The 20,072-nt window shown below is 38.4% G+C and overlaps 1 protein-coding gene across 1 annotated transcript in view; it reads right to left on the bottom strand.

Annotated features, from left to right (window-relative positions):
- Positions 1-1,656: 1,656 nt before the first annotated feature.
- Positions 1,657-20,072, bottom strand: part of LOC141378155 (zinc finger protein 236) — a 41,453-nt gene continuing 23,037 nt past the window's right edge. The window contains exons 15-24 of the mRNA XM_073925778.1: positions 19,778-20,072; positions 17,362-17,507; positions 17,060-17,276; positions 14,484-14,663; positions 14,130-14,270; positions 10,892-11,049; positions 9,893-10,078; positions 8,557-8,683; positions 5,809-6,003; positions 1,657-2,336 (exon numbers count right to left, since the gene is read on the bottom strand). The exon at positions 19,778-20,072 is cut by the window's right edge and continues 131 nt beyond it. Of these exons, the coding sequence (XP_073781879.1) occupies positions 2,170-2,336; positions 5,809-6,003; positions 8,557-8,683; positions 9,893-10,078; positions 10,892-11,049; positions 14,130-14,270; positions 14,484-14,663; positions 17,060-17,276; positions 17,362-17,507; positions 19,778-20,072 (1,812 nt within the window). The 3' untranslated portion in view covers positions 1,657-2,169. The remainder of the gene's footprint in view (positions 2,337-5,808; positions 6,004-8,556; positions 8,684-9,892; positions 10,079-10,891; positions 11,050-14,129; positions 14,271-14,483; positions 14,664-17,059; positions 17,277-17,361; positions 17,508-19,777) is intronic.

Raw genomic sequence — 20,072 nt, 5'->3', positions numbered from 1 at the left:
CTTTATGACCACAATGTACCCCTCTTCTGATGGCTACTTCCAGCAGGATAATGCGCCATGTCATAAAGCGTGAATCATCTCTGGTTTCTTGAACATGACAATGAGTTCACTGCACTCAAATGGCCTCCACAGTCACCAGAACTCAATCCAATAGAGCAGTGGTTCTCAAACTGTGGTACATGTACCACTAGTGGTACGCGGGCTTACTTGTAATGGTAAGCAGAGGAATCACTAAGCAATGAAAGTAAAAAATTATACAATTTTAATTAATTGATGCGTACGATAACACCGATGTGATAAGCATTGGCTGTTCTCTAAGGCCTACGATCAAATCACTGTGCTTAAAATGTTTACTTTAGTGCATCTCGTCATCAGCTGCTAAAAATCAATCCCATTGGTGCAGAACTAGACAAAGAGGTGCGTGGGACTTGAAGAGCAGACATGCGCTAAAGCAGTGGACTCCAACCCTCAGGCCACAGACCGGCGCCAGTCTGTAGATCAATTGGTACCGGGCCGCACGAAAAATCATGAATTATTTCCATTTTATTTATTATCTGAACAATCATTAGTTTTAGAAATTCTTTTATTTCGAAAAATGACCGTATTCTCTTGCTAGCAAAATGAGTAAGAACTGCCAATGAATGGATCCGCAACCCAATTTCCAACAAATCAGGTAAATCCAGCACGTATGTGCAAGAAGAAGATCAACTGCTGTAGATCGGGAATGATGGTGGCTGTTCTCATATTGTGTCATTTCCACGCGCAAGTTCGTTATTTATAATGAAGGCGCAAGCAGCATGACTAAAAACATAACTTTTCAGAATGCCGCACCGCGAGTAACGTGATCAGCTTCATATTTTGTATGGAATATGATTTTGGTCGACAAATCATCTTAGACAAACACAGAACACCCAAACACTGCAGTGCTTTTTAATTTTCTCCAAGAATAAAACTAGTATCAGAGAGCAGCAAAGTTTTGTTGGCTTGACATCCTCTGAGGAAAAAATGGTTTCCCTAGCAATCTACATACAAGTTAATGTTTAGATTTCAAAAAGTTTTACAAATATGTCATATGTACATGCAACATACATTTCAAAATGCATCAAAAATTGTATAAATATGAATATGACTGCCTCATTTTGAACTGTGCAGTGCTGTAGCTGCTTAATTTGGCCAACTAGGCTACTTTATTTCAATGCTGGTCATTATGGTGGTACTTGGAGAGACTATTTTTTTCTGAGTTGGTACTTGGTGAAACAGTTTGAGAACCACTGCAATAGAGCACCTTTGGGATGTGGTGAAACGGGAGATTCACATCATGGATGCGCAGCCAACAAAACTGCAGCAACTGCGTGATGCCATCATGTCAATATGGAGCAAAACCTCTGAGGAATATTTCCAGTGCCTTGTTGAATCTATGCCACGAAGGCAAAAGTGGGTCCAAGTACTAGTAAGGTGTACCTAATAAAGTGGCCAGTGAGTGTACATGGGATGGTACAAATTTAGTCTTCTATTATAATTTTCATCAGTGACTGAATGGGGAATATTTTCAAAGTTCTATCTCTGTGCTTATTCGTATGCCCCGTAAAAAAATAAAACAATCTATTCATATAAACAAAACTAAAGGCTATAGTTGAAGAAAAAAGAGAAACGTTCTGAGAAAGAACAGAACATTTATTCTTAAATATTTTGCATATTACAAAAAAATGTGTGCCAAAACCGGCTCATACCTATAAAACAGATTCATCATATATCCAAGATTACGGGCATCTAATAAGCAGTTCTACAGCTCTAGTAAATAGATTTATACAGTCTGACATACTGACAACGGCAGACAGCAATGTCTAGATAGGTGCTTTAGTTAAACCACAGATAGAGAAACAAACGAAAACTATACACTGTCTCTTTCATTACACACTTACAATCTTCACTTTAGCAGAGTCGAGTATGGCTCTATCAAAAAATCTTTAACTTAAAAAAAAAAAGCGCATTTAAAAGTTGAACTTGCAAACGTCAAGTTCTGTTTTCCACCGGGTTATGTGTAGTTCATTAAGCAATAGAAAACATTCACATTAATGCATGACTTTGAATGCAAGTCAAGAAGAGTAAACAACTAAAGTAACTGGCAATGCTCATGTCAAACAATCAGCCAATGTTAAGCGAAGGTGTTCATGGGAAGACTGTGGGAATGCGGCACTGCCAGTCTCCTGAAGACTCCTGTCCAACCTCCTCCAGATCCAGGCCCGAGCGAGACTCTCTGCCCTCCTGGGATGAAGCTTGCTGGGAATCGGAGTCAGAATCATGGTCCAGCACCACTTCGACTTCCTCTGTTTTTCCTGTCGATGGATGCACAAAAGCAGAAAACATTCATAGAGTGGAGGAACTATGACGTCAATTTGTATGCATAAACCCGGAAGTGAGTTAGCATTTTAGCAGTTCCGATTCCCTTGTGCCAAAGACAATAGGTTTTTGTCAATGGGATTTCAGTTAAATCGCTTAAATAAGGTTTGTGGCTAACACAAACTCAAGATACTTTAACGTTTTACTCTACGACATAAAACACATCAGTTACAGCACACTCTTGATTTATTAAATCGGTTTTGCTTCTTTAAAAAGACGGTTGCTATCAAGTTGCCAAATGGGACGACAGGCGGTGTCTGAGACATTATACATCAGAGCTGAACTAGTCTGGAGTGTAGCCCGCCTGCGTTAGGCATTTGGATTTGTCTGTTATTTAAGCATTTTCATGAATAGTATTTCCTAGCTTGTAGTAGTTTTCTAATTAGGAATTTACATTGTTTGTTGATAATTCCATCACTTGTAAAGGCTGTCGAGACACATTCATTTGTTGTATGATTACTGTAATGGACTCCTCACTGGTCTTCCTAAAAAGACAGTCAGACAGTTGCAGCTCATCCAGAATGCTGCAGCCAGAATTCTGACCAGAACCAGAAAATCAGAGCACATCACACCTGTCCTCAGGTCTCTACACTGGCTGCCAGTTACATTCAGAATAGATTTTAAAGTATTGTTACTGCTCTATAAATCACTAAATGGCCTAGGACCTCAATACATCACAGATATGCTCACTGAATACAAACCTAACAGATCACTCAGATCTTTAGGATCATATAAACTAGAAGTTCCAAGAGTTCAGTCAAAGCAGGGTGAATCAGCTTTCAGCCACTATGGGGGGGGCGCTGCTGGAATCAGCTTCCAGAAATGATCAGATGTGCTCCGACATTAGGCACATTCAAATCAAGACTGAAAACACATCTGTTTAGCTGTGCCTTTACTGAATGAGCACTGTGCTGCGTCCGACAGATCACACTATTATGTTTTTCTCTTCTTCTTCATTCGTTTATCACATTTTACCTGTTTTTGTTTTTATTGTTATTTTACTTGTTTCTTTTATTCTTGTTTATGTAAAGCACTTTAAATTGCCACTGTGTATGAAGTGTGCTATATAAATAAACTTGCCTTGCCTTGCCTTGTTGATCATTTATTTTGATTAAACAATATTATGAAGATACTGCTTACCAGTGCAGCCTGTCTCTGTCCTGCTCTCAGTAATGCAAACGTGTGAATAAACGTGTACAAATACAAACATATTAACTCATTTTAACGTGATCAAGGGATTTTTCGTCGTTTTTTTCCTTATCTGAACACATTTAACTCTGTCATAACTGCAATATTTACACTCCTCCCTAAAATATACAGCATGTGACTGTATGAGCTGCTTTTCGCTGTACTTCGTGACAAAATAGAATATTGCATGCTGTTCCGTGTCCATGATGGAACTTGCAGGCATTTGATAGACTTGTCCTTCACGCCTCATTTCTGTCATCTATTAAAAACCACTTAAACTCTGCTGCTATTTGGGGATTTACACCTGGATTTTGCCTACCCAAATCTAAAAGCTTCCCAAATCCACATGCAGAGGTGTAAATGCAAAAATTTGGTATCATTTTAAAGAAAACCCTTTGAATTTTCATAAAACACTATTGAAAGTGTTTAAAATAACTGTATATGTCGTCTGTGTTATAATAAACACCTAAAAAAAGAGGTGCTTTTTGTATTTTTTTTATAAACTCAAATTTGAATGTGTACCTTTTAGGTTCTGTGTGGTTTAGCGTGCTGTAATTACTTTAGGTGGTACCTGCACATGTCTGTAATCATAGGAAAAAAGAAAAATGTCTCCACCATAATCTATGCAAATGTTATTGTCTTCCAACTGATGAGAGGTGCTGTAGAAGCCACAGGGACCGATCATTGTTTTCATATTTCACTATTCTTTTGTTTGATCAAACATAATTCACTGTGTTTGGACCACATCAGACATATAAAAGGATTACTTATGCACATCACCTCAAAAACAGAGGAGAATGGCCCTTAAGGGCACAGCATAAGTTAAGAGATGACAGCTGTCTGTGCTATCTGGGGCTGCTTATTGATCATGAATGTATTGTTTACATTTCTGCGCCATGGAAACACCACAATTCAATCAACAACTGTTTGGCATATAAATATAATTCAGTAAAAAGAAATCTAGAACTGTATGATCACCAGCAAGAGCTTTCATTTGAGCAATAACTTGTACATGTGTCATATAAAAAAATATGAAAATGAACCAATGTAAAATACCTAGCTCGTGTATCCAAAATACTGTGTATTTAAGTGTAAATAACTTTTATACAGTTGAATAAAAACCAAAGTGATGCATATGTGCATAAAATATAGATTCTACACCTTCAAACGACACCACTTACGGGGGTCTGGTGCAACGCTAGCCCTTTAAATCTGAAAGCGAAAGTCGATGACGTCACAGACCCGGTACCGGGTCCGCAGAGTTTAAGTGGTTAAGGTAAGCAGGCTGTGTGCACACGAGCGATACACTTATTTAAATATGTCTTATGATAATACTATATAGGCACATTTATACAGTTTTAACTTTTACAACAACCGTAAAGCAAAACAGAAGGATTTCCCACGTAAAAACGCTACAAAGGGCACATAAGTCTGTGTGTTTTTGTTTATTTCTTTGTTTATAATATGTAGCCTGGATTATAATATAATAAACAGAGAGATTAACTCTCATGGACTAGATTACTAAAAATAAGCTAGAAAAGTTGTTTGTATAGCAGGGTGATGCTGAAGTCACAGACGAGCGCCCTGAGGGCACTGTAGTCCGTTTATAGCCTAATGTTAGCTTTTAAGTTCTTGCATTTGCATTTAAAATCCAAAAGTGCTAAAAGTTGTATTTTCGTGTAAGGATTATCCTGCTGGACAAAACGTGTAAATGTAATGAAGTTGTGTTGTTTATATCTAGTTTTCACAGTATTTCCTACAATATTTTTTCTTCTGGAGAAAGTCTCATTTGCTTTATTTTGGCTAGAATAAAAGCAGTTTTTAAATTAAAAAAAAAAATTATGGTCAAAATTATTAGCCCCCTCAAACATTATTACACAATAACTTGCCTTGTTAACCTAATTACTCTAGTTAAGCCTTTAAATGTCACTTTAAACTGTATAGAAGTGTGTTGAAAAATATCGAGTTAAATATTATTTACTGTCATCATGACAAAGATAAAATAAATCAGTTATTAGAAATGAGCTATTTAAACTATTATGTTTAGAAATGTGTTAAAAAAATCTCTCTGTTAAACAAAAATCAGAGAAGAAATATACAGGGAGGGCTAATAATTCAGAAGGGCTAAAAATTCTGACTTCAACTGCACATTTACTGTAGTGTGTACACAAGAGGATAAAGCAACAAGAAAAAGGAGAACTAAAGATGCTCTACACATACCCAGTTTGCTGGAGGACGGCAGAAACCCATGAGATCTCTTCATGTGCAGCTTCATGTTGCTCTTCTGTGTGAAGCTAATAGTGCACACTTCACACCTGTAGGGCTTCTCGCCTGTGTGTTTGACTCGGTGCACCTGCAGAGCACTTTTCTGATTGAAGGCTTTGTCACACAGCGGACACTTGAATGGCCGCTCACCTGAAACGGACCAAACAATTAAAAAAAATTCTCCACAATCATTAGTAAAAGTTCACTTAAAGTATGTTTGACGTATGGATGCTACTTTAAAAAGTTGATGAATTCACAATAATTCAAAATCAGAGTCTTAAAATGCACTTATTTAAAGTTTATAAACCCATATCTAATGCACAAAGTGCCTCAGAAAACATTATTGATCATTTGAAAGGGATAGTTCACACTAAAATGAAGATTCTGTCGTCAATTACTCACCCTCTACTTGTTTCAAACCTTTATGAGTTTCTTTCTTTCGCTGAACACAAAAGATAATGTTCTGGAGAATGCTGCAAACCTGTCACCATACACACCGTTTACAGGTAGCTCACATGCTCAGTATACTGTATCAGTTCAGTGTGCTCACCATGTTACATAGCCACAGCCATATCACCCTGCAGCCCAAGACTCATTGAAGCTAAGCAGGGCTGAGCCTGTTCAGTACCTGGATGGGAGACCACATGGGAAAACTAGGTTGCTGTTGGAAGCAATAATATCCAGCTGCAGAACCGCAGAACCACACACGTTTTAGGCACACACAATCTGGCACACACAATCTAGGCAAACCATATATGGTTATGACGGATGTTAATGTTATTAACGTCTTTTTGAACATCGTCATCGATATATTTAGATATATATGGTTAATAAATATTGTACACAATAAACAATAGTGTTTACTTTATTTCACAAATATTGCGATCGAGGCGGGTGAGTGGGGATCATTGTTTCCGATCGCCATTCAATATAATAGACTGAACAGTTTTTAATCAGTCATTATAGCTGATCAGTCATTATTATCTGACAATATAATATGGCAGATACTCATTTGCTGGCCTTGCTGAACGATCTAATTTGGACAGGTTTAATTTATATAATTGATTCATTTATAATGAAGGAAATATTTGCAAGTTAATATAGGCAATAATACATTATATGTAATAAAAATCTTTTTACATGTAACAAATGTGTAACACTATATTCATATTTTACTCAAGCGATTTAATAGTGTTTATTTGCTTTATTTTCTAATAATTTTTTAATGAATGATTTCCCACATGCAATACTGTTGTAATTTACACTAAGCAATATAGGCTATTGTTTTTCAAACAAAATTAATTATTAATAATTAATACAAATAATAAGCAAATATATAATCAGTTTATAACTATATATATTGTTTAAATAAATAACTATAGTAGGCTAATTTATTCTAACGTGACACATTATTGTTTGCTTTTTATATTTTACAACAAAGTGATTTTAACTAAGTATGATGAAATTAAGATCCTGAATTAGTTTATTACACTTAATCCTATAATTAGACAGTCTGTTATGCTTTCTTTGTTTATGTGGACACATGAATAAAGTCATAAGTGTCTTTAACCAATTATTTTTATTTACATAATTTGAGTTCAGAAACTGCAGAGATGTTAAAATGATCGTTACGATATAATAAAAATAATAATAATGACTGAAATGGGAAACCATACTTGTGAAATTCAACAGGTGGCAATAATGCTAGTTAGTTAGTTACCATAAATGGTTTGCCTAAATCGTGTGTGCTAGATTGTGTGTGCCTAAAACGTGTGTGGTTCTGCAGCTGGATATATCTCGTTGGAAGTGGTGTTAATGAGGCCAGCAGAGGGCCCTCAATCTGCGGTCTTGTGTGAGTCCTAATGCCCCAGTAAATGTGAAGGGGACACTATACTGTCAGTGAGCGCCGTCTTTCAGATGAGACGTTAAACCGAGGTCCTGACTCTCTGTGGTCATTAAAAATCTCATGGCACTTCTTGTTAAGAGTAGGGGTGTAACCCTGATGTCCTGGCCCTTACAATCAAGCCTCCCAATTATCCCCATCCACCGAAATGGCTGTATCACTGTCTCTCCACTCCCCCAATAGCTGGTGTGTGGTGAGCGCACTGGCGCCGTTGTCCTGTGGCTGCTGTCGCATCATCCAAGTGAATGCTGCACACTGGTGGTGGTGTGAAGAGACCCCCCTCATGATTGTGAAGCACTGTGGGTGTATGGCCATACACAATAAATGCACTATATAAATACACATTACATTACATTACATAACTGCCCCCTGCTGGCCATGTATTTTTTGAGTTAGACCATGTTGTGGTTTCAAGCACTTTACTGCGGAGATGTGCGATTTCTCTTTAAAACACTCGCACGTTCCAAGTAGCCATAATTGTATGGAAGCCAACGGTTCCAGCTTTCTTCAAAGCATCTTCTTTGGTGTTCGGCGGAAGACACTTGAGGGTGAGTAAATAATGAGTACATTTTAATTGCTGGGTGAACTATCCCTTTAATTAATGAGCACCATGCAGTCTGATTACTGACTTGCAGTCTTACTGAATTTAATGGTATGTGAAACTTTCATTAGAAGTGTTAGAAAGTTCATCAATAATAACAGGATATTAGCATAGTAGTGTGCTGAACAGAAATCTTTATATGTTGGACAATGAGAGGACGGTAATGAACAAACATGTGGAGAGAGAAGATGTGCTTTACCTGTGTGTGTGCGATTGTGTCTCTCTAACTGACTGGGTTTAGCGAAGGCTTTGTCACAGTTTGGGCATTTGAACATTCTGGGCTTGGAATTGACTTTGGGCCCCTTCTTATGAACATACTCATGCTCCTGAAAGAGAGTTAGGGTAATTAAGCAAGTCATTGTAACAATGGTTTGTTCTGTAGAAAAATCGTAAAAAATAGCTTAAAGGGGCTACTAATTTTGACCTTAAAATGGTGTTAAAAAAAATTTACAACTGCTTTTATTCCAGTCAGAATAAAACAAAAAAGACTTCCTCCAGAAGAAAAAAAATTATAAGAAATACTGCAAAAAAACTTGCCCTGTTAAACATTATTTGGGAAATTTTAGAAAAAAAATAAATAAATACAGGGGGACTTATAATAATAATTTTGACTTCAACTGTGTGTTTTACAATGTAGGTCGTGTCAAAAAAATCTTATAGGAATACTGCAACTTTTTTCGGAAATAGGCTCAAATTACAAGTCGTCTTGAACAGTTGAGTTTTACTTTTTTTTTATCCATTCAGCTGGCAGAGCACTTTTAGCTTAGCTTAGCATAAATCATTGAATCTGATTAGACTGTTAGCATCTTACTCGCAGAGTCTTATAAGAATCAGCCTTGTACACTTAACTGAACAATGATCACCAAACATTTGGAATTCTTGGGTGACTATTTTTGACTGGGCATTGGGCTAGTTTTGTTGTGAAAACCTGGCAACCCTGGAACACACTGCAACATGCAAATGGCGATTTTAAAAAAAAGTATCCACTTTGCAGAGCATTTACTAAAAGATATGTTTTCAATGCCTAAAAACACAGACTCCGTGTGAACAGAAGGCCAAGACAGAGTGAAAAATAGGCATTTTTAAATGAAAACACTTAGTGTGGATATGGCAACTTTGCTGTGTGTTAGAGCAATGTTTCCCAACCCTGTTCATGGAGGCACACCAACAGTACTTATTTTGGATATGACTTTATTGACCCATTCATTTCAGGTTTTAGAGTCTCTTCTAATGTACAGATGAGTTGATTCAGGTGTGTTTGATTAGAAAGAGGTTGAAAATGTGTACTGTTATTGTGCCTTCAGGAACAGGGTTGGGAATCACTGGATTGGAGAAATGCCCAGAGGATATACCCAAAGAAATACCCAAAAGATTATCGTTTTTATTATTAAAATATTTTCATTCAAGTTTTCTATATTGATCTGAGTGGTTAAATTTTTTTTTTAATAATGTTTAGAAAAAAAGAGACCCAATAATACAGTGATGATGTGCACCAGTGGTAAATTGAAGGTTTATTAGTTAAATAAATGCTATACCTTGAGGTGTGTTGCTCGTTTGAAGGCTTTATTGCAGACATGGCATACATGGCAGCGGTCTTTTCCATGTGTCTGTCTGCAGTGTCTTCTTAGAGAATTTGCTGTCAGCATCAGTTCACCGCAGTAGTAACACTGGTGCTTCCTCCGTGCCTCCGCGTCCTTCTCCTCAAGCTGGCTATCCATCATCTGTGTCCAGAAATATAACAAACATGCACAGAACAATTTTGACATGCAGTGCTTTACAGATTAGGTTATTATAGTGTCGTAAGAATCAAATATTAAATCCATTTTAACTTTCTTGGAAAAATCTGTGTTTAAAAGCATATTTAATGCTAGATACTTTAGATAAAAGCAGGGTTCCCACCCTTTCATGGACACCAAATTCAATCACTAATGATTTTTAAATCAGGCAACTCTGTAATTCACACCCCCAGCATATATAGCGGCATGAAAGTCCTTACTGTATTTAACCTTTCACTTACACTTGATATTTACATTGCAATGTGAGTAATGTCATTTTGAATGGGTCGTTTTCAAATGTAGACCATTTTAAGCAGACATGTTCCAAGAACTTTTTCATATATTGATTAATTGTGCAGTATTTGTTAGAGTAGGGCGTCACGGTGGCTCAGTGGGTAGCACTGTCACCTCACAGCAAGAAGGTTGCTGGCTCGAGCCCTGGCTGGGTCAGTTGGCATTTCTGTGTGAAGTTTGCATGTTCTCCCTGTGTTGACATGGTTTTCCTCTGGGTGCTCCGGTTTCCCCCACAAGTAAAAAATATCTAGTCAACTAGTATGTACTGTCATCATAGCAAAGATAAAATAAATCAGTTATTAGAAATAAGTTAATAAAATTATAATGTTCAGGAATGTGTTGAACAAATCTTCTTTACGGTAAACAGATATTGGGGTAAAAATATACAGGGGGTGGATAATTCTGACTTCAACTGTATAAGCCTAACTGCAAAACATGACTGGATTGTCATTTGTACTTAGTTACCTGTGTGTTCAGGTTGAGAGAGACTGTATCCAGAATCTGTGTGTCCGCTAGAGTCAGAGTCACACTGCCATCACTGACCATGCCAGCTGATGACATCACCAGGTTCTGAGTTGACAAGCCCGTCTGGGATAGCGAGGTGCTGGGTGCTAGTGCATTGACTGATGGGAAGAAACAATGAGAGACTCAACCACTAGAAAGCTTACGTCCTATTTAATCCTCCTCAAGCGTTTCACAAACTTTGTGAGTTTTTTTTTTTTTTTTTTGCTGAACACAATGACATTTTGAAGATGGCTAGAAACATTGAGAACAATAATAGGAAAAACAAATACTATGGAAATCAGTGATTATCGTTTTTGTGTGTGTGAGTGTGTTTTTTTTATATCATCAAAAGAAAAAGGAACACACCATTTTATGTCAAGTGAAGGGTCGGAATATTCAGTTTTTGATATATCCCATGTCAAATCAACTAGCATTGTTTATTATAAATGTTGCTTGCTGCTTAATGAACTGCTTTTATTCCTCTTTTGTAATTACCTTTGGATAAAAGTATCTACTAGAGGATAAACCAAGCGGCAACCTCCCACTCTCCCTTATGAAGCTAATACTAAAACTGCAACTCGTCGAATTCCCGCTAGTCCTGGCTCAATAACAGAGCACATTTCTATTGAGCCCACTGTTAAAATGGCCAACTTTACAGCAGAAAAAAGGCGTTTACAGACGGGTACAGCAAATGATTTTGGCGTAAATAGCTAATATTACCCTTCATGACAACTGTGAGGGGGGTGAATTTTTTTTATAACACATCTGTTTTGTTTATAGTAAGATATATAAAGTCTACATAGTTAAGGTCGTGGCCACTTGAGTGACAGCTAGGTCTCTGTCACTTCACCTTAGCTGATTCCGGCTGATTAGCTGCTGAACTCTGCATATACATCACATTTTCATTTTGTTTTATGTGGCTTTACATAATCAGTTACCTTTTGGAATTATTTCCTACACTTATCCGACAATACAGCATGCTGTGTGCACTTAACTGTGCTCACAAACCATTCACGTGGCCTCCATTTCCCAGGTGAGGGAAATTATATACTCATATGCCATCTCTATAAATGTATTTGTTTTATTTAAGATCATTTATATTTTTCTTTAGAGCTGTAATGCACTCCAGAATCTGACAGATTGATTAGCTGTAGGCTCTAAAACAGTTGTCTGAAACATTGTTATACAGTTTAATGACAGGGATTTCATCAATAGTCTTGCATTCACTAACACAGACTATTTGAAGTGTTTGAAAGTAATTCATGTTTTCTTTCTGTAGAAAAAACTTCATTAGAACAATGCTTAGTGGCTCAATGTATTCCCTGCAGAAAAATCCAGCTTAAACCAGCTTAGGCTGGTTGGCTGGTTTTAGCTGGTTGACCAGCCTGGTTCTAGAGGGGTTTTGACCATTTCCAGGCTGGTTTCCAGCCATTTCCAGCCTGGTCTTATCTGGTCAGGCTGGGAAATAACCAGCTAAAACCAGCTTGATTAGCCTAGCCAGGCTGGGAGTCCAGCCAAAATCAGCTATGTCCAGTTTAATCCAGGCTGGTTTTAGCTGGATTTAGCTGGTCATTTTCCAGTCTGACCAGCTAAGACCAGGCTGGAAATGACTGGAAACCAGCCTGAAAATAGCCAAAACCCCTCTAAAACCAGCCTGGTCAACCAGCTAAAACCAGCCAACCAGCCTAGGCTGGTTTAAGCTGGATTTTTCAGCAGGGTTACAACCGTGTTTTTAAAAGTCTAAACACTTTTTTGATATAGTATACAGCCAAGCACATGTGGTCAGAACACAATTGAGTCGCAGGTAAGGAAGTATTAAGCATGTGAGCAAAATGCTAGTGGGTAAGGGTGTCACGATCCTCCAAATCCTCGATTCGATTACATTTTCAATTCTAAAGTCACGATTCGATTTGATTTTCGATTATGAATAATTAATTAATTAATGACCAATTAATTATTTGTAGCCTACCGTTTAAACTACCTGACCTGCATGGTCTTTGTTTTACCCATAAACAAATCATACAGTAAATGAATAAAGGCAAGATACACACATAATTACCACCTGTCAATCACTTTTTCTGCGGGACTCGTAAATAGGCAGCGATCTGTGTCGTTATAATGGCGTCGGTAAAAAAGACGCACAACCAACAGGAACCAGCCAACAGTATCTGAGGTGTTCGCTAAAATGACTAAGTACAAGTGAGTGAAAGATTGAAGCAGTCCTCTGACTGCCTGGACCTGCTGTCTCGAGCGCATGGCTGTGAGTGCGTCTGTGTCTGTGTGGTCACGTGATGTGCAATTTCAGAGGTAGAGAGGAAGGAGGGCTGCTCAGAAATGCCACACGCCACTGTGGATGTCAAATCGTTGTCGTTCTAAAATGCCATTTAAAAACAAAGACAGTGTAAACAGGGCCTGAGTGTGTACTTTTCGCGAGCGGATTTGCAACGGGGGCGGGCGGAGGATCGCGATGCCGGTGTTGTCTATCGGACGAACCGTATGTAATACGTACATAGCAGAGCTTGCAAAATTGTGTTTTTTGTTGTCGACAACACGAACGTTGTCAACATAACTCACTGGAAATCCAAAATGCTTCCACACCGGCGACTTCATTGAAAGAGGAGAGGGTTTAAGCTCTGTCGACGGGTCTCCTGCTTCTGCAGTTTAACAAGCACTTCAACAAGCCTGTTTTTTTCCCGCTTGATAAGCCAAACTGACGTGACATGGGGGCGTGGCAGCATCGACGATTCTATTTTTTGATTCGATAATCGAAATTTAGCATAGATTTCGATCGATTTAAATTAAAAATCGAAATCGAGACACCCCTCCTAGTGGGCATCTGTAGCTCCACTCATGCGCCGCCTCTTTGGCCTTTTTTGATTACCCCTCTGGCGACAAAATGACGCACGGACAAAATGGTGACGGTTGGCTACGCCCACTTGTAGCTTTATTTGCGCTCTTTAGAAACCTATGGGTGACGTCACGATACTACGTCCATATATTTTAGTCAATGGGATGAACATAATTGTGCAGCTGTCTTTGATTAAAGTGCACATGTGATATTTAGAAAAGTGTAGAGGTGAGTTTGTGCCATCTAGTGGTTTGGAGATGAATAAAATGAAATCAAATGTGTATCTTTGACCCTTTTTTGCATTATTTTACAGGTCAGACTAAAACAAACAGGCTTTTATTCCGCTCTCACCTGTCATGGCTGAAGGAGGAGGACTGTGAGGAAGGAGCTGCTCATTGGTTAATGTCAAACTGCTGCTGCCTGGAGTGAGTCTGATCCCAGTGCTCATGTTGGATGTAGATGTCGGGCAGTGCTGGGGTAACAAGTCCTGACCTTAAAACACACAGACAGAACAGGGGAATTCATATTACTGTGTTTTGTTTAACATGACCCCTACTAAACACCAGAAAAAACGAAAACCATCGAAAACAAAAATGAAATTTACAGCAAATTTAAAAATAGCATCGAAATAAAAACGGATCTAAAAATCGGTAATGACTTTGACAAACTGTAATGACTGTGGTGTGTAGATGTGTGTGTTTATACCTGCTATAGTGAGTGTGATCTCTGGTGCGCTGTTGGCAGATGTGGACACAGCAGCACTGCTCTGCGCTAAAGCTTGTGTGAGAGTGGAGTTATTGATGGTCAGTGTGATTTCTGGAGCACTGCTGCCTCCGCTCACCTGCAGACCTGCAGTACCGGACACTTGTGTCAGCTCCTGAGATCCTGACCCGACAAACACATCAATACCAGACATAAGTTCAATTCAAAACGGTCTACATAACATAATATAGTATTTAAATGATGAGAAAATAGGGCGGGCGATGGGACAGTCGCTTCACAGCAAGAAGGTCAATGGTTTGAGCCCAAGCTGGGCCAGTTGACATTTCTGTGTGGAGTTTGCATGTTCTCCTTGAGTTGGCGTGGGTTTCCTCCGGGTGCTCTGGTTTCCCCCACAAGACCAAAGACATGCGGTATAGATGAAGTGGGTGAGCTAAATTGTCCGTAGAGTATGTGTGTGAATTAAAGTGTATGGGTGTTTCTCAGTGATGGGTTACAGCTGGAAAGGCATCCGCTGCGTGAAACGTGCTGGGTGAGTTGGCGGTTTATTTCGCTGTGGCGACCCCAGATTAATAAAGGGACTAAGCCGAAAAAAGAAAATGAATGAATGAATGATGACAGAATACGCCTTTTTGGGTGAACTATCCTATTATGTTGTAATTTCAGAGTAGAAAAAAACAGTCTAGTAATTTAGCTCTTAAAATATTCATATTTAAGTGATCTTTTCCTTTAATGCTCCTTTTTCTTTTAGTATTATATTTTTATTTTTGTATTATGGAAAATTTTTCCTTTACTGATAAAGTGTATAAGATTGAAAATTCTAATTATGGGATAATTGGAAGTTAATAGGAGGGTTGGGAGCAATAGGCCTGAATATAGAGAGTATACTTCTTATTGTAAGAAGAGTGACTTCAAGGAGGAAGAGACTGCACCACCGAAGAGGAGAACCAGGAGTGTGGAGATTATAAAGTGAACCAAAAAAAGTTAAAGAAATTGAGTTAAAAGGGGTTATGGGCATCATCTAACACAATGAACGAGCACTATGATGTTAACGATTATTTTGAATAAGAGGTAAAACAGATTTAGGCAAATGCCTGCAGTAATGACAGCTGAACATTTTTGTGGGGATTTTGTTGTTGTCTGCTCCAGAGAGGAGCAGAAAAGGGGGAAATTGTGGAAAAGAAGGAATTTAGATTTTATCACTTTTGTGTCTTTATTTTTATTAGAAAAATAATTTTCTTTTGTATAATACCATATATTGACCAGACACACTTCCTCTTTTTTACTGTACTGCATACTTTTAAAAGAAACTGCTGACAAGAAGGAAATAGCAGAATAAGAATAAATATAGTGTGGGGGCCCTTGTTTCAGACTGCTGTTTAATACAAAGTCTAGACATGTCAAAAGTTGTCATGATGCTTGTAGAAGTTGTGAATATATAAAAAAATGCACGTAATAGTTCAGTTCTGGTATGCAGAGAAGGGTTGCAGAAGGTCTGAGGTACAAGAGCCAAAGGACTGCAGAATGACTGATAAGTGAGGTTTACACCAAAACTCCACCTGTTAAGATCAGTTGTGTGTATATATGCTGGAGTCAGGAAATATATGTGAGTTGCGAACCTCTTGAATGTAATTCTTGTATTGCATTGGTGTAACAGTAACCCAGAGCTCTGTCATCGAATTATTCACTAGTATCTAATAAATTACTAATATTTTTGGCATTGAAGAAAACCCCCTCCAGACTTCTTCTTATTGAACACGGATGTAATTGGCTTGATATTCCAACAGGATAGTTCATCCAAAATCACCCAACATCATAAACTACTAAACATAAAAAGGATTAAAAACCTTTAGAGTTTAAAAAAATGAGTTTCTTTATTCGGTTGATCCCAAAAAACAAGATTTTGAAGAAAGCTTAAAACCTGTAACCATTGACCTCCATAGTATGAAAAACATACTATAGAGGTCAATGGTTACAGGTTTTCAGCTTTCTCCAAATGATCTTCTTTTGTGTTCAACAGAAGAAAGAACGTCTAATGGTGATTTATGTTAAGATGGTATAAAAATGGTATAATTTATCATGCCTGAATGCTTTTAAAATCATTATAATCACAGGCTTCAATAAACAAATGATCAATTATAATACAGTCTCAACACTGCATATCCTGCGATGTGACTATTGTGCAGGGCCGCATTAGAATATCAATGCTGAAACCCTATGTTGTGCAGCACTAAAATGAAATATAACTTTAACATGGCTGAGAGAAAACTTCATGTAAACTTAAAGCCTCGCTGGGTCCACCGCTATCTGTACTACAAAAAAATAAAATAAATAAATAAATAAATAAATAAATTACTAATGTATTACTAATAAATTACTACAGCACTTATTCATTGTTGCTCTTATAGTTGTGTAAATGACTTCCTTGTCCTCATTTGTAAGTCGCTTTGGATAAAAGCATCTGCTAAATTGCTAAATGTAAATGAGATGAGGGAATAATGTAAGACAAGGAAAATACAGTAGAAAAAAAAAAGCATGTAATAGTATATAAAGAGACATACCTGCATTCTCCTGTTCGTTTGTCAGGCTGCTGATGGTGACGCTGGCTGGAGCGGGTGGAGGCTGCAGCGAGAGGCCACCCAGAGGGTGAATGACCACATTGGCAGGAACCGAACCGTCTCCAGCCGTCATGAGGTGAGCGGTCGCGTGTTGCGTCAGGCCTGAGTCAGCCGTCAGAGAGTGAGAAAGCAAACTGCCCTGCAAGATACTGGGGTCGATCTGAACAAACAGAAACAAACGTTACTGCATTATCCCGATCAGTCAGTACAACTACAATAAATTGGTCTCTTTAGGCGAGTACTACCTGCAAAGTGATGTTGTTGATGTTGCTGGGGTCAATCCCAGAGATCTGGACATTTGGACACACCAGGTTTGTAGGTGTGAGCTGCAAGTGAATCCCTTCAAGTGTAGCAAGACCCTCTGCTAAAGAGACGGTCAGATCTCCACCCGCTGGACAAGGACAGAAAACAAATTAAACAAAATGAATATTTAAAAAATTGAAAAGGTGAGTTTCCTGTAATGTTCTAGAAAGATTAATACAGGGTTCATACACATTTTTACCACTAGAACTCCAAGACTTTTCCAGAACTTTCAAGTACATTTTCATGACGTAATGTTTCATGTAATGTCCACATATACATGGCAGATAATAAGAAAAACAATGACGTTGAAATTTATTACAGCATATAATAGAACATGCAACAATCTTTTTTGTTTAAATTTGTTTTTATATCTATGTAAAATTGATTTTGGTAAGGCTTAAGGCTGATTTATACTTCTGCGTCAAACGCTGGCGTATGCTACGGCGCTGACGCATAGCCCTTCCCCGTGGCCGTCGCTGACGTGCACCTTTTAAAATATGTAACTACACGTCGCAACGACGCGTAGCGCAAGCTCTGTGATTGGTCGGCTTGGTAGCGCTGACGAGTCTGGGCGGGACGTAGAGCCGAGCGAATGGTGCGAGCCCGATGTAGCGATTGTTTACAAGTGTGGAGTCCAGTGAAGGAGCTCCGGATGGAAAGTTTTGTTTTATGTTAACCTCATAGTTAAAGTTGTTGCACGTCCGCCGGTTCCTGCCTTAAAATGAGTGAGTTTGAGCCCCTTGTACATTCAGGAAGTGTTCAGGAAAAGCAAAACAGCAGAGAAGAAACTCGACACAGAGGAACATTAACACCTCCCTGCCCACTAGCGTTTCAGAAGTGTTAATGCAGACCAACATAGACAGCGCGCAGAAGTATAAATGCACAGCTAAGCGTGTTGCATGCGCCATGGGTCACGCCGGTCACTTGACGCAGAAGTATAAACCAGGCTTAAGATGAGAAAGCACGTTTGCCGCCTGCATATACACCGTTAAACATTTAGTTGTATTTTTGCGGTAACTTACTGGCAGCACTGCCTCTTTACCGTAACTTATATGTAAATGTAATAGCAGAGCCTTACCAAAACTTCTTTTTATGATAAAATTTATTTTACACATTTTAATTTTTCAGTATGACAATTATTACAGAACTTTTACTGTCATGCATTTACATTTTCCACTTGCAGTACAAAACCTTTATTTTTAGCATTTAGCATTGAACTTAATTAAGTGACTATTTTGTCTTTAACTGTCTCATGTTTGTCTTCAACTTCAGTGGCAGTACTTTTAGTAAATTCCTAATATGCAGTACGTTACTGTAACAGCTTTAAAATTACCCACAATGCAGCACATATTACAGGAATGAACTGTAAAGAATGCATGTGGTATTGTACTGGGTTTTTTTTGCAGCAAAAAACTGTAAAATTGTGGCAAAGTCTAAAGCCACGGTCACACTAGAGTTTGAGCATGTGAAATTCTGTTGTACGGCGCTGCGAAAAGGGACAGCATTAAACAAGATGATTAGACATTTAAGGTCATGTTTTGTTTTTTTATTGGTCTCACGCATTTACATGATGTGAATTTGCAGGTCAGAGTTCACCAATCTTGAACTTTCCAACGTAGCGAACTGCGAAACTTGTCGCATGACCTTGCAAATGCATCAGAACAAGAAACGCATGCGTATGAAAGGAAGTCAATGGGGAGAAAAGTGCAGTGTGACCAGTTTAACCATGTAAGAGGATGCCTTTCCATATTGTAATGCTATTAATTAGAGGCTTTTACAAAAATTTTCCTTTGCGAAAGTATCTTAGAAGGGTGAAGCAGTGGCGCAGTAGGTAGTACACTTCAATAACAATGCGAGAGCCAAGGACAGAAAAGAAGTAAAGACAACTAGCCTATATTCAAGTTAGGGCTGCACAATATATCAGCATCGATATCGCAATGTGTGCATGCACAATAGTCACATCGCAGGATATGCAATGTTGGGATTGTAGTTTAACATAGAGTTTAAACATAATGGAGTGAAAATGTATCATCTGCATGCATTTTTAAAGAGATAGTTCACCCCAAAATTACTTACCATTTTCATTAAACCCTTCATTTGTTTCAAACATTAGTTTTCTTTTCTTTTTTTTTTTAATGAACACAAAAAGAATATAATTGAATAACTTTAAGTCACTTTAAGTCAAGTTCGCTTTGAGTCTACCTTAATGGCTGTGCAACTAATCACAATTTATTTTAATTATGAAAACACAACAATCGAGATACAAAAGTCCCCTTTTAAATTAGGTCCCCACCAATCTCAAAAGCAACTCTACGCCCTTAATTGCATAATAATATTTGTTAATGTGTTTGCCGTTACCTGACACAGTAGCAGGCAGTATAGCTTGTCCGACCAGCCCTTGCTGCAGCAGACTGTGATCATACTGGCCAGTGAGCACTGGGTTTGCTGGGATGTAAATGTTAGGATCTGTGGCAGCGCTCTGCAGTAAGCCCACAGAATGCTGAGTGTCCACGGCGGAGGAGGGATGCTGAGACTGAGGAACGCTTTGCACTTCTTGTCTTTCTGAGTTCTGCGGCTCAGCGCTGGAGCTCCGCTTGGACTTGCGGTCAGATGAGCGGATGTGACCCTGGATGTGAGTTTTGCGGTGGCCTGA

Source organism: Danio rerio, chromosome 16 (assembly GCF_049306965.1).
Source record: "Danio rerio strain Tuebingen ecotype United States chromosome 16, GRCz12tu, whole genome shotgun sequence".
NCBI lineage: Eukaryota > Metazoa > Chordata > Actinopteri > Cypriniformes > Danionidae > Danio > Danio rerio.
The sequence above is the reverse complement of the archived record's forward strand: the minus strand, read 5'-3'. Positions and strand labels throughout refer to the sequence as shown.